Raw genomic sequence first — 20,042 nt, 5'->3', positions numbered from 1 at the left:
TGGATGTTTTCAGGCAACTTTTTAGCTTTTAGTTTAGTCCAGTTGTGCTGACTTCTCCTGTATTGTGTTGTCCTTCGCTTCACCAAAAAGATGATCCTTGTCTACTATCTAGTTAGTAAATTCCCATCTTCCTCCCTCCCCACCCTCATGACTATCAAAGAATGTTTTCTGCTGTGTTTAAATTAAACCTTTTCTTGAGCTCTTATAATAGTGGTTTCATACAATAGTTCTCCTTTTTCAACTGACTTATTTCACACAGCATAATGCCCTCCAGATTAATCCACATTGTGAGATTTATTGCGAATTTGTCATTGTTCTTTATTGTTGCGTAGTATTCCATTGTGTGTATGTACCATAATTTGTTTATCCATTCATCTGTTGATGAGCACCTAGGTTTTCTCCAGTTTTTTGCTATTGTGAACAATACTTCAATGAACATGGGTGTGCATATGTCTATTCGTGTGATGACTAATTTCTCTAGGATATATTGTACATATATTTCTATGAGTCCTTTTTTTTCACCACCTATGGCCCTTCCTTCCAGAAACCCTGGTTGTAGTTGTTAAGTGCTATGACTGCTAACCAAAAAGGTCTGCAGTTCAGATCCACCAGGTGCTCCTTGGAAACTCTATGGGGCAGTTCTACTCTGTCCTGTAGAGTCGCTTTGAGTGGGAATTGACTTGATGGCAGCGGGGTTTTTTTTTTTTTTTTTTTGGATGGCCCGTCCTTGCAGCCCACAGGTGATGATTCAGAAAGCATTTCCAACATAATAGCTGAACAGTACCCCAGGTTTACTCACTGTTACCTGTGAATATTTATTCATCCTCAGTGCCGTGGACAGGTTCAGATGCTTTTGAGAGGAGCCATATTTGGATCCCACCATTCTCATATCGGCTCCACCCTCCCACTGGCTGAAGTGGATTATTCCTTCTCAATAGGAGAATTTGGGTCCTCTCACAAGGGTCATGGATGTCTCCCAGGCTGATATCCTGACAGTGAAGCCTTGGGCTGATTAAACCAACACTTTTTAATTTGCCCAGGGATGCAGTACGGGGGAATTCCTGAGTCACGATGAAATGCAAATGAGATCGATCCCATTCATCTATTAGTAGCTGTGAATTCCCAGGAGTTGGAACCAGTTCAGCCTCCAGCCAGCTGTTGACTTGCAGGGATAGCTGAGCTCGGAGTCTGGCCTGGGAATGCTTTCCTTTCCAGAGACAGGTTTCCCAATATGCTGCTTTGGCATTCTTAGTGCAGAGCGCTTTGGCATTCTTAGTGCAGAGGGTGTAAATCAAATACTGAGCAGGTTGCTCCTCAGGGATCACCTCCGTGGAGCAAAGAGCAATGAGGGAGATGCAGGAAAATACATACAAAGCTATGGAAAATTCCATTTCTTGGCAGATGGTTGCATTCTCCCAAGTTACTGCCTGGGGAATGTTCCCTATGTACAAAAAAAATTAGAAAACTTTACAACCTTTGCTGAAAACGAATAAGGAACTGTCCAGCTGTTTCTGTCATGTCTGTTTTCTCTATTAAAAGATATGGTATTTATTTTAAAGGCGAATAATAAACGTTAGTAAGAGGGGGATTTGTTATAAATAGAATATCTGGACATCCAGGAACAGTAACTAAAAAAGATTAATGTAGACCCTTTCCCCCTCTCCTGTGACAAACACAGGATGAAATATAACAATATATAGCTAAGTTCAAAACCTGTGAATGTTAATCCTCAATTACTAGAAGTAAAGAGGGAGCGCAAAGAGAATAGTAGAAAAGCTAATGCTGTGGAGGCTGGGGGATATCAGAACTGAGAGTAGGTTCTCACGTCCAGGGCCTGGAGCTGTAATGCCCATAAGGGGATAGGAAATGTGGTCTTGGGCTCTCACAAATGGGGAACAGAAACTGAGAATCATGGATGAAAATAGTTTCTGACAATCAAGCACTGAGAGAGTTTACTACTGAGAGACCCACACTGAAAGAACTAGTAAAGGATGTACTTCAAGAAAAAGAAAAAGAGTTCAAGGAGGAGGAGGGGAATGCTAGAAGCAATAGTAAAAAATTGCTAAACATTTAGTCAAATCTGAATAAGCCCAGAATGTTTTAAAACCACTAATAATGACTAATTAGGGATATATTTGTGGAATTAAATAATAGATAACAATAGCATGGAAGATAACCCACTGCCATTGAGTTGATTCCTTCTCATAGGGACCATATTTGATTTCCAAGGCTGTAAATCTTCACTGAAGCATACTGCAACATCTTTCTCCTGTGGAGTGGCTGGTGGGTTTGATCTGCTGTCCTTTTGGTTAGCAGCCGAGTGCTTTAAGCACTGCACCACTAGGGCTCCAACATAGAAGATAAAAAAAACAACCCTTTGCCACTGAGTTGATTCCGACTCATAGTGACCCTATAGGACAGAGTAGAACTGCCCCATAGAGTTTCCAAGGAGCACCTGGCGGATTTGAACTGCTGACCTTTTGGTTAGCAGCTGTAACACTTAACCACTACACCACCAGGATTTCCAACAGAAGCTCAGTACCTGCTGAACAATGACTCCCTTTTCCCCTTCTCCCTATGCCTAGTTACCTCTAATGAACTTTGGTCTTTATACATTTGCCTATTTCATATATTTCATATAAAGGGGTCATAAAATATTTGTCCTTTCGTGACTGCCTGACTTCACTCAGCATGTTTTCAAGGTTCATCCATATTGTAGCAGTAGAACACAAATTTTCATAGTAAAATAAATCAAAATGTATCAGTGGTCACAATAAAGGTATGTGAATTAAATCTTAAACCTAAGCCTAGCTCAACGAATATAAGGCAAACTGACAGAATTACAAGAAGTCCAAAATTGTAACAGAAGATTTTAAGAAATGTGTTTAATAAGCTGATACATTAAATAGGCAAACAATTTAGCCAACATAGGGAGGTTGTCACTGTTGTTGTTGAATATAGTCAAGTTGATCTTCACTTCTTATCGACCTGTGTGACAGAATGGAACTGCCCCGTAGGATTTCCTAGGCTGTAATCTTTACGGGGAGCCTTGGTGGTGCGGTGGTTAAGTGTTTGGCTGCTAACCAAAAGGTCAGTGGTTTGAATCCACCAGCAGCTCCTTAGAAGCCCCGTGGTGCAGTTCAACTCTATAGGGTCCTATAGGGTCACTATAAGCCGGAATCGACTCGACAGCAATGGGTTTGTTTTGGATTTTTTAATCTTTACAGAAGCAGATCACCAGGTCTTTCTCCTGTGGAGCTGCTGGGTGTGTTCTAACCGCCAATCTTTTGGTTAGCAGCCGAGCACTTAATCATTGCACCACCAGAGCTCCTTGTAGAGAAGACATAAACAACATAATTACAAACTTGATCACTGATAGACCCTGGGACCAATATGCTTTTCAAATACACATGAAAATGTACAAAAACTGACTACAAACTAAGCCAGAAAACAATTTCAACATATACCAGAAAATCAATATCATAAATCCTTTTTGCTGTTTACATAGCATTACAATAAGAAATTGATGACAAATCATTAAAAATTCAGCTCCCTTATCATTTAGAATTATAAAAACTTCTAAATTTATGAATCAAGGGAGAAAGCACAATGATAATTACATTGTATTTAGAATTGAACATCAGACACACTATACATCAAAACTTGTAAGATTCAGCTAAAGAGGTCTTCAGAAGGAAATTTTATACCTCTTCATGAATATATTAGAAAAGAAGAAAGATTAGAAATTAATAACCTTCTTCAGTCAATTCAAGAATTTTATATTAGGCTAATCGTGTCAATTGGAAGAAGACGCAAACAGTAAAAGCAAGAGCAAAAGTTAATGAAATAGAAAACCAATAAACAATAAAAAGGAACAGTCAATCTAAAAGTCAGTTGTCTGAAAAGAATATCAAAAGATAAATTCTTTTCAAAGTCAAGAAAAATGAAAGAAGGCACAAATATTAAGATTAGGAATAAAGAGGGGGCATAATGGCTGATATGGCAGATATTTAAAACATAATAAGAAAAATGATGGGAATGTTTTTGTGCCAATTTGAAAATTAAATGAGAGGGACATTTTCTAGAAAAATATACAATTTCTAAATTGACTGTAAAAACTGAGAGACATATAACCATTAAAGAAATTGAATCAGAAATTACCCATTAATCCTCTTAATCTCCTCATATGAGTTCACTCAGGCTCAGATAATTATACTGGTGACTTTTACCAAACTTTCTAGAATGGAGTCTCACATGGTAGTACTCTAGAGAACAGAGAAAGCAGAAAATGTCTTTAACTTGTTTTAATGTTAAATGAGTTGTTAATTAGTATGCTTTGGGCCACAACATTACAATAACTAGTATAAGTGAATTAAGTAATATTGCTGATGTTATTTTTTCTTAATGTCTCACAAAGATGTCAGCATCGACCCAGCCTCTTCCTTTCACTTTACCATCCTCATCATGTTAGTTTTTACCCTTAAATTTGTGCCCTGTGGTTACAAGATGGCATCATATAATATCCTATTATTATCGCATCCAAAAGACAAAATGGAAAGCATAGGAAAGAGACCCCCCTTGAACATCTTTCTCTTTTTATCAGGGAGGAAAATCTTATGTGTCTTTGGCCAGAACTAGGTCACGTGGCCATCCCTGGCTGCAAAGGGTGCCTGGGAAAGTATTTGACATTTTCAACTTTTATTAAGAGAGGCATGATCTGCCTTTAAGAAAGCAGGGGAGGGGAAGTCATCTTCCCAGATACTTCTGGAAAGGCAATTAATAATACCACATTAACCTTGGTAACAAAAATGGACAATAACAACATGAAAAAGGAAGCATGTAGACCAATCTCAGTTAAAAACCTGCACATGCAAATCCAAAATAAAGTGTTAGCAAATCAAATGTTTAAGAGTATAATAACAATAATAGTAATATAGATCATGGCATCATCAGATTTATCCCAGAAGTTTGTTAAGTTAATGTTTAATAAATATTTTTGCATATTTTACCACAGAAAGTCAGGAACAAAATAAAGATGCTTGTGAAGGTCCTAGCCAATGTGATAAAGTAAGAAATAGAGGAAAGGAGAAGCACAGTTATCATTTGCAAATAAATGATTGTCTAATGGAAATTCCAGACACTCCAGACAGCTGTTAACATCAGTATCAGATTCCAGCAAAACTGCTGAATATAAGAGACATATACAAAAATCCATAGGCTTATTGCATGACAGGAACAATAAATGGGAAAATATACTTTTTAAAAAATTCCATTTGCAATAGCAAAAGAAACTTAAAAGTACCCACTAATAAATCTATTAGATGTATAAAAATTTTCAAGAAAAAATATAAAACATTAGTGAAGGACATTTTTAAAAGCTCTGAACAAATGATGAGGTATACAATATTCATGGATGGGAAGGGCTATATTATAAATATGCCATCAACTCCCTAATCAATCTATAAATTTAATGCAAATCAAATTAGTGAGAGAAAGATGAACTCATCAACATATGATGTTGGGGTGATTAGATTTCTAATTAGGAAAACAAATTCCAGATTGAGTAAAGACCTAAATGGGGGTGGAGGGGAGGAGTGCTGTAAAATTTTTAGAAGAAAATATAGGTAAATGTCTTTATGATTTGGGGAGTATTGCAGAACTAATTAAACAAGATGTAATTAAAATTAATAACCTCTGCATAGCAAAAGACACACACATTAAAAAGTAAATCTCTGAGTAGCAAAAGATGCCAAAAATAAAAAGAACAGCTCCTGCCTGGAAGAAAATATTTGCAACATACATATAGACCAAGAACTGGCATTCAACTGTATAGCAAGAACTCTTAAAAATTAAAAAAGAAAGAAAGAAAGAAAAAGTTTTAATTAAAAAAAAAAAAAAAAAGACAAAATAACCCAGTGGAGAAATGGGCAAAGGATTGAACATCCATTCAGAGAAGAGGGAATGTGAATGGCCAATATTTGTATGAAAAGTGCCCACCTATAGGAAGGCAGGAAAACACAAATTAAAACAACAATAGCATCCCCTTTCACACGCATCATATTGATAAAAATTAAACAGTTTGATAATACTGGAAGTTGCCAAGTATGTGAGCAGACAAGAACTAATTTCCAATGCTGATGAGAGGTGTAAACTGATACCACCTCTTTAAAGAGCAATTGGCAATAATTAGAAAAGTCAAAAATATGTATACCTTCAATTCAGGAATAATATTTCCAGGTAGAAACGCTAGAGAAATTCTTGTGCAAATAAACATGTTCGAGGGGATTAAATGTAACACTTATGCAGTGTAAAATAAATGGAAACAATCTAAATATCTGCGAATGGGAATACATTGTGGTATATTCATATAACAGAAACCTCCACAGCGATTAAATGTAAGGAATCAGATGTACTTTGATAAATTTCAAAAATATAGTATAATGTGCAACAGGTAAGTTGTAAATAGATGAATGGATAGGTAGGAAGGTAAGTAGGTAGGTAGGTAGATAAGAGAGAGAATTGTGCCATTTATATATATTTTTAAAATGTACAGAACACTTTACTGCATTTGTATATATATGCATATGTATGTATACACACATATATATGTGCACAAAACCAAAAAACCAAACCCATTGCTATTGAGTCGATTCTGACTCGTAGAGACCCTATAAAACAGAGTAGAACTGTCCCATAGGGTTTTCAAGAAGTGGATGGTAGATTGGAACTGCCGACCTTTTGGTAAACAGCCGTAGCACTTAACCACTGTGCTGCCAGATATAGTAAAGGTATAAAACATGGACGAGCCACCTTTGGGGAGGAAGGGGAGTGAGTTGGAGTGGGAGGAAACCTTCACTGTACTTGTACCATTTTATTTCTTAAAGGAGAAGGATTCAATCACAAATATAGAAAAATGTTAATTCGTTAAATCTGAGTGGTAATGTTAAAATTCATAAAATTATATATACCAACAAAGTTAATTTTACTGAATGATAATCAAAAAAAATAAAATTAAAATCACTTTTTTTTTTTTTTTATGCTCAAGCACCCTCAGCAATAGAATGATTGGCTACTTAAAAGTGTGTACCTAGTAATTTTCTTCCCTAAAACGAGCTGCTTTGAGTGTTCCAGCCTGTGAGCCCTATGTCCGTTTTGTAAGTGCCCCCAGAGCAGTGGGTCCTGAGAGTTGGACTGGACTGGCAGTAGCTGAAATGTTCCCAGTGCCCATTTAAATACCATTGTCTTATGGACCTGAAGTCATAGGACATGTGACTGGCTGCCATAGTGAGTGGATTCTCTTCCTTATATCAATCCATATGTGAAGCCAACTCACACTCAGAAACTGCTTTATTGATTTATTACGAGAAGTAACTGTTAGAGGCACGGGCAACACTCAAAGCCTGTGTAGTCAGGGCTTACTCTCCAGTTTATGTGGAAAACAGAAAATTGCTCAAAGGGGAGTTGGAAGAACAATCAATTACTGTCACCAAGCAAAGATAGCCCAAAACATTCATCTCTCAATAAGCAGTCAATTTGGCTGGTGTAAAAGGTATCTGTAGAGAATGAATGGGAGACAAGCTGAAAACAGTTTGAGGCTATATCTATCAGTCAAAGTTCATAGTAGCAAGCAAGAGAAACTGAGTCTGCCTTGAGCAGAAAGGACATTTGATGGAAGGATATTAGAGGCCCACAGAATTATCCAGAGGCTTGAGAATGGGTAGGCATCAGGGCAGCTCCAGGGCCAAGGACAGCAGTGATGACCACCATCTCTAAGCAGAACCAGACAGTTTGATTCTGCATCACCGTCCCACACCACTGCCACCTCCAGCATTCACCGCTACAACTGCCATGGTGGATCCTAATTGTCCTTTTTTTTTTCTTTCCATCATTTGTTCCAAAGTCCCAAACATAAACATTCCACTGAGTTTCCAGACCAAGCCCTGGCTGTCAGTGTGGGGGGCAGGGAAATGAGAGTTCTCTGCCTTGACTTGGGTTGTGAGAGTCTACATTCCACCAATACTTGAGAGGATTTCCCTGCAACAGGAAAGGGGTTGGAGCCAGCAAAAAAAAAGTCGAACCACTGTCTTTTCTAGTCTTGAGTACTACTATCACGAATTCATCCTTAAACCAGGAGATAACGGGGAGCAACGGAAGGTTTTTGAGTGAGGAAGTAGTGCGGTTAAAGCGGTGCTTTAAGAAGGCGAATCTGGCAGTATCGTTAATCATGTATTAGAATAAAAGGAAGATGAAGGGTAAGACCACTTGTTAGGAAGTTATTAAAGTTACCCAAGTGAGAGATAATGAGTGCCTAATTAGGGCAAGTCAGAGAACAGAAATGAGGGGATAAATCTAAGAGCCACCTCTGAAAAGAATCATTTTTGGGTGATCCCTTTAAGGAGCCACATTAGAGGATACAGATTTCTAGCTTATGGTGTATAATGTTAATCTTTTTAATTGAAATAGGATTCATATACTATAAAACTCACTCATTCAAAGTGTACAGTTCCTGGTTTCCAGTGTATTCACAAGGCTATGCAACTATTACTACTATCTAATTGCAGAATACTTTCATCACCCCAAAAAGAAACCCTGTACCTATTAGCAGTCACTCCCCATTCCACCTCTTCCCAGCCCGTGGAATCCACTAATCTATTTTCTACTTCTATAGATTTGCCTATTCCAGACATTTTATATAAATGCAGTCTTGCAATATGCAGCCTTTTGTGTACAGCTTCTTTCACTTAGCGTGTTTTCAAGGTTCATCCATGTTGCAGCTATGGCTAAATAAAATACCATTGGGTGGGTATACCACATTTTTTGTATCCATTTGTTGATGGGCATTTGGATTGTTTGTACTTTTTGGCTACTGTGAATAATGCTGCTGCGAACATTCACATACAAAATTTTGGATGAACGTCTGTTTCCAGTTCTCTTGGGTGTATACCTAGGAGTGGAATTGCTGGGTCGTAAAGTAACTCTGTATTTAACCTTTTGAGGAACTGCCAAACTGTTTCCAAAGCAACTGTACCATTTTATATTCCCACCAACAAAGTATGAGAGTTCCAATTTCTCTGCACATTCACCGACAGTTGTTATTGTTCATCTTTTTGATGATAGCCACTCTAGTGGGTGTGAAGTGGTATCTCACTGTGGTTTTGAATTGCATTTCCCTAATGACTAATGATGTTGGGCATCTTTTCATGTACTCATTGGCTGTTTGTATATCTTCTTTGGAGAAAGGCCTATTGAAGTCTTTTGTATATTTTTAAATTGAGTATAATATCTTTTTTTAAATGTTGTTAATCACTTTCGTACTTGCCTTTTATCTCTCAAGGTTTGTGATGTTGTTCCATCCTCTGTCGTTTCCTCTGTCTGATACTGTTGGGCACGCAGTACATTTTGGTGGTTGGTGAATTGTCTTTGAGCCTTTGATCCAGTTTAGTTAACCGAATAAATGATATTTTTTGACCTGTCTTTGAAAATACAGGTTTCAACTGTTATCCAGGAAAAGGAGGCAAGAGTTGAATCAAACTCTGAAATAGTGATTCTAAATAAAACTTGTGACCCACAGTCTATGCAGATGGGGCTTTTCTTTTGTCCTCTTTGATTTTCACTTTTTCTGTAGTATCGCTCCAATCTCTTCCCAGGAAGCCCATGAAGGGAGGGATGAATAAGAGGTGGGGGGCGGGGGAGCATTTGGGAAAAGATGGAGTCTATTTTTAGGCTTGTTTTGCAGTCATGAAGTGTCATGTTCTTCACCAACACGGCTGCCAGATTAATTAGACTGTGTTGGCAGCTGCCATTCAGGGAGGACTGCCAGCTTCTAACGGTGATTCCTCCAAATGCCTGAATCGATTTGCCTGGAGAAAACAATGTTTCTTCTACCACATGGCTCTGGCCTTCCACGGCAACGTTTCCTGGCCTCTGGCGGTATGGGATAAAAAAAAAAAAAAAAAGATAGGAGACAGTAAAGATTCTGTAAGCCATGCTGCCAGCTGATAGCTTTACCTAACAGCTCATTGATGAGCCCTGTCGCCATGGTTTGGGTCACTTTCCCACTCACTCTTCCTATTCTCCCAACTCTTTGAGTTTGCAGAGCAAATTGATCCTATTTCTCAGATCTTCCCCAGAATAGGCAGAGCCCATTGCCCTGGCAACAGGTGCTAGGGAAAGTGTCAAAGCAGTAAATTCACCCTAATAGCTTATTTTCACGTGACTTTCCAAGAATGTTCCTGTTCCTTATTGACTTCTAAAGGAACAGAGGTAATCTTCATTCATTCAAAAAAATATCTCTTGAGCACTTACTGTGTGTTAGGCACCGTTCTAGGTGCTAGGGATTCAGCAGGGAACAGAGCAAAGATCTTCACTGTCTTAGCTTCCTAGGACTAAAAAAATGGACTGCTGTGACAAAATTCCATGTATTGGATGACTTACAAGAACATAAATTTATTGTCTCACAGTTCCGGAGGCTAGAAGTCTCAATCAGGGTATCGGCCATGTTGATTCCTTCTGAGAACTCTGAGAGAGACTCTGTCCCATGCCTCTCTGCTAGCTCCTGGTGGCTCCCTGCAATCCTTGGTGCGCCTTAGTGTGAAGCTGCATCCGCCTCCATCGTCACATGGTCGTCCTTTCTCTGCCTGTCTCTGTGTATGTTCTCTTTTATAAAGACACCAGTTATAAAGGTTTAGGACCCACCCCTTTCCAGTATAACCTCATGTTCATCCAACATAGCATCTTTAAAGACCCCATTTTCAAACAAAGTCACATTCACAGGTACAGGGGTTAGGACTTCAACGTATCACTTTGGATGACACAATTCTATCCAAAACACCTGCCCTGATGGGACTTGCAATTTAGTTACAATAGCTATAATAAATAAGGACATTATGTAGTATTTTAGAAGGTGATAAATGCTATGGTGGGAAAAATAGAGCAGATAGGTAAGGGTCCTCTTCCATACACACTTTTTAGTCCATGTTATTCTATTCCTTCTCCATCTAAATATTTAAGAACACACCAGGGGCTTTCATGCTGTCAGAACCCCCTTTCCTCCATTCACTCATCTATTCCTATGGGAAATCATAGAAACAGAATTTTTAGGGCTGGTTGGAATCTTAGCATCCAGGCAGGTGGTTTCCAGCATAGTTCTGCCACTGTCCTGACGGATGATGCTGACACATGGTCGGCTCCCTGTGTGCTTCCCAGGATTCCAGCCACATTCCCTTGATGCCACCCAAACCCGGCCTTCCAAGAACCTGCACGAGGCAGGCCTCTGTTCCTGGAATCCCCATGCAAACTGTCTTAGTAAGTAGGGAGGGTGGTGGTGGTATCTGTTGTGTCCAAGTTCAAGGAACTTGGTTTCTGGATGCTCTCTGTGGGTGACACCCCAACAGCCCTGTCTCCTACAGGTGTAGAAACTCAGCCCTTGGGTCTTTGCTGCCACTAAAGAAATAATTTAAGAGCAGAACTAAAAGACCAGCCAGTACAACCATTTAGAAGAGTCAGTGAATAAATCACAGCCACTGGAGAAGAAATTTTAAATACCTTAGCACACAGAACTGGAGAGGAGCAATTTATTATCAAATAATTGTAAAATGCCAGGTATTAGTGCAAAGGGAAAACAAAAAGGCCAGAATATTCCTCTTGGACCAGTGGAAAATGAGGATATGAAGGTAGCAGAGTCCTTTTTAAAAAAATCCTCTTTAAGTGAGCTGCAGTTGTTTGAGCATAATGGCGGTGCAGAAAGTGACAGGTTTTACAGGTACGCTGCTTAGGAAAAGCTTGCAACTGAAGCTGTGTGTGTTTAACTTGGAAGGGCTGTTTCTCTGTTGGAAATGTCGAAGTCCCAGATTTCCAGGGAAAGCCATCATAATTCTGACCCCTGTTGAGAAAATGAAGTTAGATTCCATTTGGACCATATCTAGCCTGATGATGTTCAGTACCTCCTGAAGCAAATGTATTCACAAATGAACATAAATTGCCGTGAGATTAGATATCCAGGAGAATCCAGTGATAATCTGGGTTGTAAAGCACCAGAAGCGTCTAATGGAGGGACAGTTTAGTTTTCAGTTCCGGAAGCCCTTTATGAATTAAGTAAACACCCTTAACCTGAGATCAATTCAGATTGTACCCAGGGGGCTTTCTCATTAGGTCAACTCTGGTTTAGGGAAACCTGGGGAATTCATGAGATGAGAGATGATATGACAGTGTCACAGGTACTATATCATGTCACTGATGTCTAGGGAGAGCCCTGGTGGGGCAGTGATTAAGAACTTGACTGCTAACCAAAAGATCGGCAGTGCAAATCCACCAGCTGCTCCTTTGAAACCCTGTGGAGCAGTTCTACTCTGCCCTATAGGGTACAATGAGTCAGAGTCAACTTGGTGGTGATGGGTTTTATTTAGGGCAGGGTTTCTCAGCCTTGGCACTGTTGATGTTTTGGGCTGTTGATGTTCTTGTTGGGGACTGTCCTGTGCATCATAGGATGTTGAGAAGCATCCCTGCTGGCCCCTGCCCACAAGATGCCAGTAATACTTCCACCTGCTTCCGTTATGTCAACCAAATATGTCTCCAGACATTGCCAAATGTCCCTTGAAGGGCAAAACCCCCTCTCATTGAGGGCCACTGGTCTAGTGTGAACAACCATCCTAGTTTGCCCAAGTCTGGGGGTTTCCTGGAACTTGGGGCTTTCAGTGTTAAAAAGAGAAAACTCCCCAGCAAACCAGGACAAGTTGATCACCCTGCTATGTCATTCATATGTTCTATTTCATACTAAAGTTTAAAAGTAAGAAACCAAACATTTTTTAAAGTCTGTCTTTGGGAGGCATTGACAAAGCCATTTAGGGGAATGTGATACAGGTGTGGTATCATTCCATCTAAGCATGTCTTCAGATTCCATAAAAGCTTTAGAGTTTGTTCTGCTTCTTCTTCAGTGTCTCCAAGACTAAGCCTTGGTGATAGGAGGCATTGAGAGGTTTGAGCCTGGACCAAGAAAACATGATTTGAACCCAGCTGCCTTTCTAGAAGAGAGGCTCTTGTTTGACACCTGGTAGTGAGTTTGAGTGACAGACTTTTTCTTAGAATTGTAGGCTGTGTGACAGTATACATCATGCAAGTGACAGCAACGGTGGGGACTAATTTAATTCCATTTTCCTTTGTAGGCCCTGATAAATCATTGCTGCGGGGAAAAATAAATTTTACTTTCTCAGACAAAAACTATTCAAATAATGATGTGCTCTGGGGGAAGTGAGGGCTGAGAGAAGGTCTGTTAGTGGGCTTAAAAATATTTAAATAGTGTTATCATGGAAGTTGTTGCAAATGCCTCCTGCGTCTGCCCTAGTAAGTGACTTACACCAGAAAAGCCCCCTTCTCAGACTAATTAGAAGAGTCACATAAAACCTTATCAGCCATCTTGGCTAAATGATTGCGTTTTGGGGGTGTCTCCTTGGAAAAGGTAATTGATTGTAGTGTTACATACCCTGTATGAGTTGGCAGATAAAACAGCTAAAATAAAGATTATAGAATGTGGAGTCCTGACCATTTACAAATAGGAAAAGTCTCAACATAAGTGGGAAATTGCCAGTGTTTTTCATCTTTCTTCCAGAAAATGACCGTTGCTTAAGAATACGGTTCTGCGGGGAGGCTTTTTAAATGATGTAGGGAGTGAATTAGGAGGAGCTCAGGCCCTAGAGTACTGGGAATGAGGAAACTAGGGGATTTGGGGAGGGAGGTGGTGTGGGTGGAATTCCTCCTCCCAACAGGAGTGGAGAGTGGGCCCTAAAGCTTGTAGGAAGACATACCCACTTTGTCTCAGCTAAGCAATACCTTTGGGGAGATTCCTAGCCCTCTTTTAGTCCATTAAAAGCACAAGAAGACCAATGGATAGTAGTGATGGTAGCACAACGCAGTAAATGTGATTAATGTCACTGAATTCTACACTTAAAAACAGCTAAAAGTTCTTTAAAAAGCAAATTGCTAAAGAAATGCAAGGCATTGTGATAACTTGTAAGTGCTTGCAGATTTTGGATGATTAAAAATCTTGCTCACCCAGCGGGGGAGAAAAAAAAATAATTCAGGATGGAGTTGGGAGGGGACGGAGGTTAGCCCAGTTGATAACTGTTGAAGCTAGACGATGATGGTTCCTTAGGTTTCATTACAGTGTTCTCTACTTTTGCATGTACAGTAAAACCTGTGAAAGCCAGAACCTGTGTAAGGTGGAAACCTGTCAGAGAAGGAAAACGCAAATATTTTCCACTAATAGAGAGCAGTAGAAAAGTGGTAAGACTGCACCCTGTCAAAGGCAGAAAACTTGCAAGATCCGGAAAAACAAGGCAGTCCCGTCAAATTCCAGCTCTCACAGTTTTCACTGTATTTGAAATTTTCCATAATAAAAATGTAAAACACGAAAACAGCACCAGAAAATCGCTTGCTTATGCGTCAATGCCATGTCTTTCTACTCTATCCATTGACGTATTGCTCTGGGGCATGGCGCAAACTCGTGGAAACCTAGGATATATTTTGCTTATAACCATTTCCTGTAAGCAAGCCCAGTGTGAGTTTCCCACTCGAGACGTCAGTCCCAGTTGCACTCAAACTTCAGTGACTGGTAGAATAAATCATCAGCAAAAGCTATAAAAATCCCTTTTAGGGAGCAGCCCCGTCCATTTGAGCCATGTGAACGTAAGGTAAATGACCAGCTACTGCAGAGATGATTTTATAGGCGTGAGCCATTCTGCATTAGAGCAGCAAGAAGAATTGTTATGTGAATTATCAAGCTGCTTCAGCGCGCTTCTCACAGCCCACCTGAGAGGAATTGCCCTCATCTGACACTCATCCAGCTTTGGGAGAGCTCTGATTTCCCCATTTGTTTTAACCCTGATAAACAGCCCAGGGCTTTGGGTTAGGTCCAGCCAGCTGTTAAAGATACATATTTGTCTTTTAAAAAGCAGGATCTGGATACTGTCAGAAATAAGAAAATTAATTTGAGAAGACATAAAAGGTATACAACGTTTTATTGGCTCTAGATATCATTTAAATTCCACGGCCAAGAGGGGCTTGGGATTTGGGTTCTGTAAGCTTGATGTCACCCTTTTCTTGGTTAAATCAGCTTGGAATTCAAAACCGTGTCTTGTTCCTTGCCAACATAGCAGCCCCCAGGAGCCGAGGACCTGTGTCATCTCTCTGGGCCTGATGTACTACTGTACATCAGCTTCCCAGACAGTTAGCTGTAGGCACCAGAATGGGAAAAAAAAAAAACAAAATGGCAGCATCTGGGAAGACAGAACACCCCAGGGTATAGCGCTGGGGAAAAATAATACCACACAGCTATATATTAAGGAATATATAATATTACATATTTAAATATAATATTTAAGAAATTCTCCGGGCTGGGACTATGCTGTAGGGTTTGCCACTGAAGGAAGACAAGACAAAACAAAACTTAATTAGTACTTGGTTTACAAAAGATCTGGGGCCTGTGCTGTTGGGTTTTCCTTGTTTAGAGGATTTGTTTTCTGCAAATGGCAGCCCAGGCTCCCACTCCAGGAGAATGGTTCTGTCATTGTATTTGTTTCCTAGTGCTACCACAACAAATTGTCACAAACTTGGTGGCTTGAAACAGCAGAAACATATTCTCCCACAGTTTTGGAGGCCAGATGTCCAAAATCAAGGTGTCAGTAGGGTGGGTTCCTTCTGAAGGCTCTGAAGGACAATCCGTTTCATGCCTCTCTCCCAGCTTCTGGTGGTTGCCGACCAACCTTGGCATTTCTTGGCTTGTAGAAACATCACTCCAATTTTTGCCTTTGTCTTTACATGGCCTTCCCCTCTGTTTGTCTCTGAGTCAAATCTCCCTCTCCTTTCTCTTAGAAGGACAGCAGTCATTGGATTTAGGGACTGCTGGTTCATCCAGGATGATCCTATCTAGAGTTCCTTAACTTAATTTCATCTGCAAAGACGCTATTTCCAAAGACAGTCACATTCACAGGTACTAGGCATTAGGATTTGAACATAACTTTTTAAGGAGACACAATTCAACCCACTACAGTCTTTAGAGGGCTGTATTTTATTTCTCTTCATATCTCTAAAGTTGCTACTCTCTGTTGTTTTTGTCCACTTTCAAAACACCACTCATGTGGATTGTTAGGCTGAATTTGCTTCTGTCCCCCTATATTGGTCTTAAACATCTCTTCATGCCACTTATACTGTACCACTCCCAACACGGCCCCTCCCAGGCACCGAACTCTCATATTCTTTCAAATCAAATCCAAGAGGACAGGGTTATAATCCTATGAGGTCCCACACCAGGCTGTAACCTTCTGTCTTTACACATTTTAAGAGCACATGAATATGCACAGAAGATGATTAATTGTGGTCCTATAGATGAGACAGATGGAAATGAGTTGACCGGGAAAAGAAAAGATGCCTTCAGACTCACCTGTTTTCTTAAATGTGGCAATACAATGAGATTCTGAACAGACTCTAATTGTTCCCCCCCCCCCCTTTCTTTCTTCTTAGCAAACTGCCTAGTTGGGCTAGAGCTGTTGTCCCCAAAATATTTTATGTTACTGAGAAGGCTTGGAACTATTACCCCTACACAATTACAGGTAAGTCCATAGTACAACCAGTACGTCACATGTAGTGAATGCGAGGACATAGCAGAAGTTGAGTTTCACTGATGTAGGATTGATTGATTATCTGTGGGACAACACTCCAAATCTGTGTGGTGCTCACAGGCTGTACCCAATTTCTAGATAGCCAGGAGGCCATTAGAAAAAGGGCACCAGAAAATAATGTGGATTGCTCCATAAACATCATGTCCTTCCTATCAGAGCTGAGCACACCTTAGTGCATGGAAAGTAGTTTTTATTACGTACAAGAATCAGACAGCATACAACAGGAAAAGTTTCATCATGAGCAGTGCCCCCCTCAAAAGCTGTCTGGGGAGAGATGATGAGTGTTCCTTGTACACCCCACTTTGTGCTGTGGGTGAGGGGCTTAAATAGGGCCCTACTGCCGGTCTCCTCCTGGCCAGGTGGACCACTAGATGTTCTGTAAGCTTATGCTGTGTGTGCCCCACCTGCACCATCGCTGAGGAGCCCAAGAAAACTTCCTCTCCCCACTCTTACATGCCCCCAGCTTAAGTGACTAATGGATCTTTTTAACCCTGCTGACAAACATCCTACTGCCTCATACCCCTCCGACTTCCTGAGGGAGGATGATTAGCCCAGAATTATATCTTTTTAACTTTGCTAACATCGGGCCATAGGGGTGGTGGTTTGTTCTGAAGCCTAAAATGCCAGCAGGGAGAGGAACGGAGAAAACCTTGGCCTCCTGGCTTGTCCAAAGGACTTGATCCTCTCAGTATCCAAGCAGTGTTTTGTGGGAGTCCCGTAATATCTCCTTCTTCTGTTGCCTTCATACTTTAGGTCATCAACATTGTTCCTAACAGTGATGTGGGGATGGCAGAGGGTAGTGGGGTTTCAGCTAAGCCATTCCATCTTCCTTCTTGGAGGGACTGGAGGAAATGGCTTATGGAGAAAGAAGATGAAGCCCTTCTCAGTGGCATTTCTAGAGATTTCATTATCCTTATTTCTCCCAATTTCTTCAATAATCCCCAAGTAGTATTTGAAGTTGTTGTTTGTTGTTCATTTTGACTTTTTTGTTTTACGTCCCCATCCACCCCACAAAAAACTGGACTGTGGTTTGTGTAAAAAGTTCTGTTGGCTCTCTGCCCCAAGCTACTTCCTTTGCTATTGGAAAATAGGAAGATCTTTAAAATTGCTTTCTCACCCACTTGCGAAGGAGTGATAATAAACTCTGCACACTCAATATTTCACTAGAAACCATGGCCAAAAAATTAGAAAGGTTTAGTTCCTGCCCTTGAACACATTAAAATTGAAGATCCCACTCCAACATCATCATAGCACACTCCTCTTATTGGTTATAAAAGCTGCTTTTCCACTTAAAATTATTTCCTTTGTGGTTAATTAAATGCTCTACTGGAATTATTAGCCTTCAATTCTGTTTTTATAATGCCAATGCTTTGGTTTTCAATTAGCCACAAACCGATAGGCTAATTGAACCTTGTCTTATTGTCTTTAATTGGCCAACCACAGAAATATTATGTGAAAGGTTTTCAAGAGCAAATGTGGAGACACTCAGTATTTATGAAAGGTTAATTTTTGGAATGCTTTTTTACCACATTTTTAGTGATTGTCACTCGCTAATATTTGTTAGTTCTGTGGTTTTTATATTGCATAGAAGCATGGTCTATATCATCATTTTGTCTCTCTTTTTCTTTCCCCTCTTCTCCAAATGAACATCTGGGATCAGAATACACGGTAAGTTTCATTTAATCATTTTTAAATATTTAGTCTAAGATCAGTGGAATAACTGGAACATCCCGGTACTGCTCTTCTTAGCAATGCAATAAAACAAGAAGAAGAAGAACAATTTAGATCAGAAATATTTGAATGTAGGCTATTAAAAAAAAAAAAAAGGCTATTACATAGTTATATATAAAGCAAGATCTCGAATGCTCTCATTTGTTTAAGAATATGGATATAAATTTAAACTGCTTTGATAGTCACTTCACATAATTAACTTTTGCTTGTAATTTTTAAAGAGCTTGACTGCATTATTTGTGATAGTTAATTGTAATAGAAGAACAATTTCTAGAAGCATGATTGTCAAAGAGATGATGATAGCTATCGATAAAAGGTGGAGCTTATGCTCACAGACTGGCCTGATCGCTTATTGGACAGCCTTGAAACTGGGGAGATATATGTGCAAAATATTTTACTTAGAGCTCTGAATGCCGTAGTCTCTGTGGCTTGATAAGAATCATTTAACTTCTTGCCAAGAGCCTTTAGTGTCATCACTTAGCACTAAAAAAATATCACTGTGTATTTTCATTTGGATCACTTTCCCCAATTGCCACCATATCGAACTATCAGGACGAGAATACAGTTAACTGAATTGTGATGGAATTGAGTTTTTGGTCTTAATCAAAACAGCCAAAGGAAAGGGAGAAATGGTGAGAGAGAAATGGAGGAAAATGATTCATCTTATCTCTGGCATGACATGGTGCCTAGTCCATAGTAGGTGCTCAATAAAGTTACTGAATGCATGAAAAGATAAGTAGGTAGGCAGATAGATGGGCAGATACAACGAAAGTGTCATGCACTTTGAATCAGATGGGCTTGATTGTCAGCTGGCTCTACCACTTACTGACTGAAGTTCCTACGGAGTGGTTCCCCATTGCCAGATTTGTGCCGGACAATGGCTGCATTCTCATCTGTCCTCAGCAAAGCGAGAAAATAATAATTTTGAAAAATTTTGATACAGTTTAGTTTACTCCATTTGAAGGGTTGTTTGTGAATACATCCCTATACTTGGGTACTCAGAGGCAGTTGTTTGGACAGAATAAAGAGGGTACTGACTGGTTTAAAGTCAGGAAAGGTGTGCGTCAGGGTTGTATTCTTTCACAATACCTATTTAACCTGTATGCTGAACAAATAACACGAGAAGCTGGACTATATGAAGAAGAACAGGGCATCAGGATTGGAGGAAGACTCATTAACAACCTGCATTATGCAGATGACACGACCTTGCTTGCTGAAAGTGAAGAGGACTTGAAGCACTTACTAATGAAGATCAAAGACCACAGCCTTCGGTATGGATTATACCTCAACATGAAGAAAACAAAAATCCTCATAACTGGACCAATGAGCAACATCATGATAAATGGAGAAAAGATTGAAGTTGTCGAGGATTTCATTTTACTTGGATCCACAATCAACAGCCACAGAAGCAGCAGTCAAGAAATCAAAAGACGCATTGCATTGCACAAATCTGCTGCAAAGGACCTCTTCAAAGTGTCGAAGAGCAAAGATGTCACCTTGAAGACTAAGGTGCGCCTGACCCAAGCCATGGTATTTTCAATCACATCATATGCATGTGAAAGCTGGACAATGAATAAGGAAGACCGAAGAAGAGTTGACGCCTTTGAATTGTGGTGTTGGCGAAGAATATTGAATATACCA

General features: G+C 39.9%; 1 protein-coding gene across 1 annotated transcript in view; it reads left to right on the top strand.

Moving 5' to 3' along the window:
• The window catches only part of PITPNC1 (phosphatidylinositol transfer protein cytoplasmic 1), a 315,611-nt gene that overhangs the window by 163,988 nt on the left and 131,581 nt on the right, over nt 1-20,042 (top strand). The window contains exons 3-4 of the mRNA XM_049861288.1: nt 16,513-16,601; nt 18,331-18,338. Of these exons, the coding sequence (XP_049717245.1) occupies nt 16,513-16,601; nt 18,331-18,338 (97 nt within the window). The remainder of the gene's footprint in view (nt 1-16,512; nt 16,602-18,330; nt 18,339-20,042) is intronic.

The sequence above is a fragment of the Elephas maximus genome, chromosome 19, assembly GCF_024166365.1.
Source record: "Elephas maximus indicus isolate mEleMax1 chromosome 19, mEleMax1 primary haplotype, whole genome shotgun sequence".
Taxonomy (NCBI): Eukaryota; Metazoa; Chordata; class Mammalia; order Proboscidea; family Elephantidae; genus Elephas; species Elephas maximus.
This window is presented reverse-complemented; position numbering and strand designations above follow the sequence as displayed.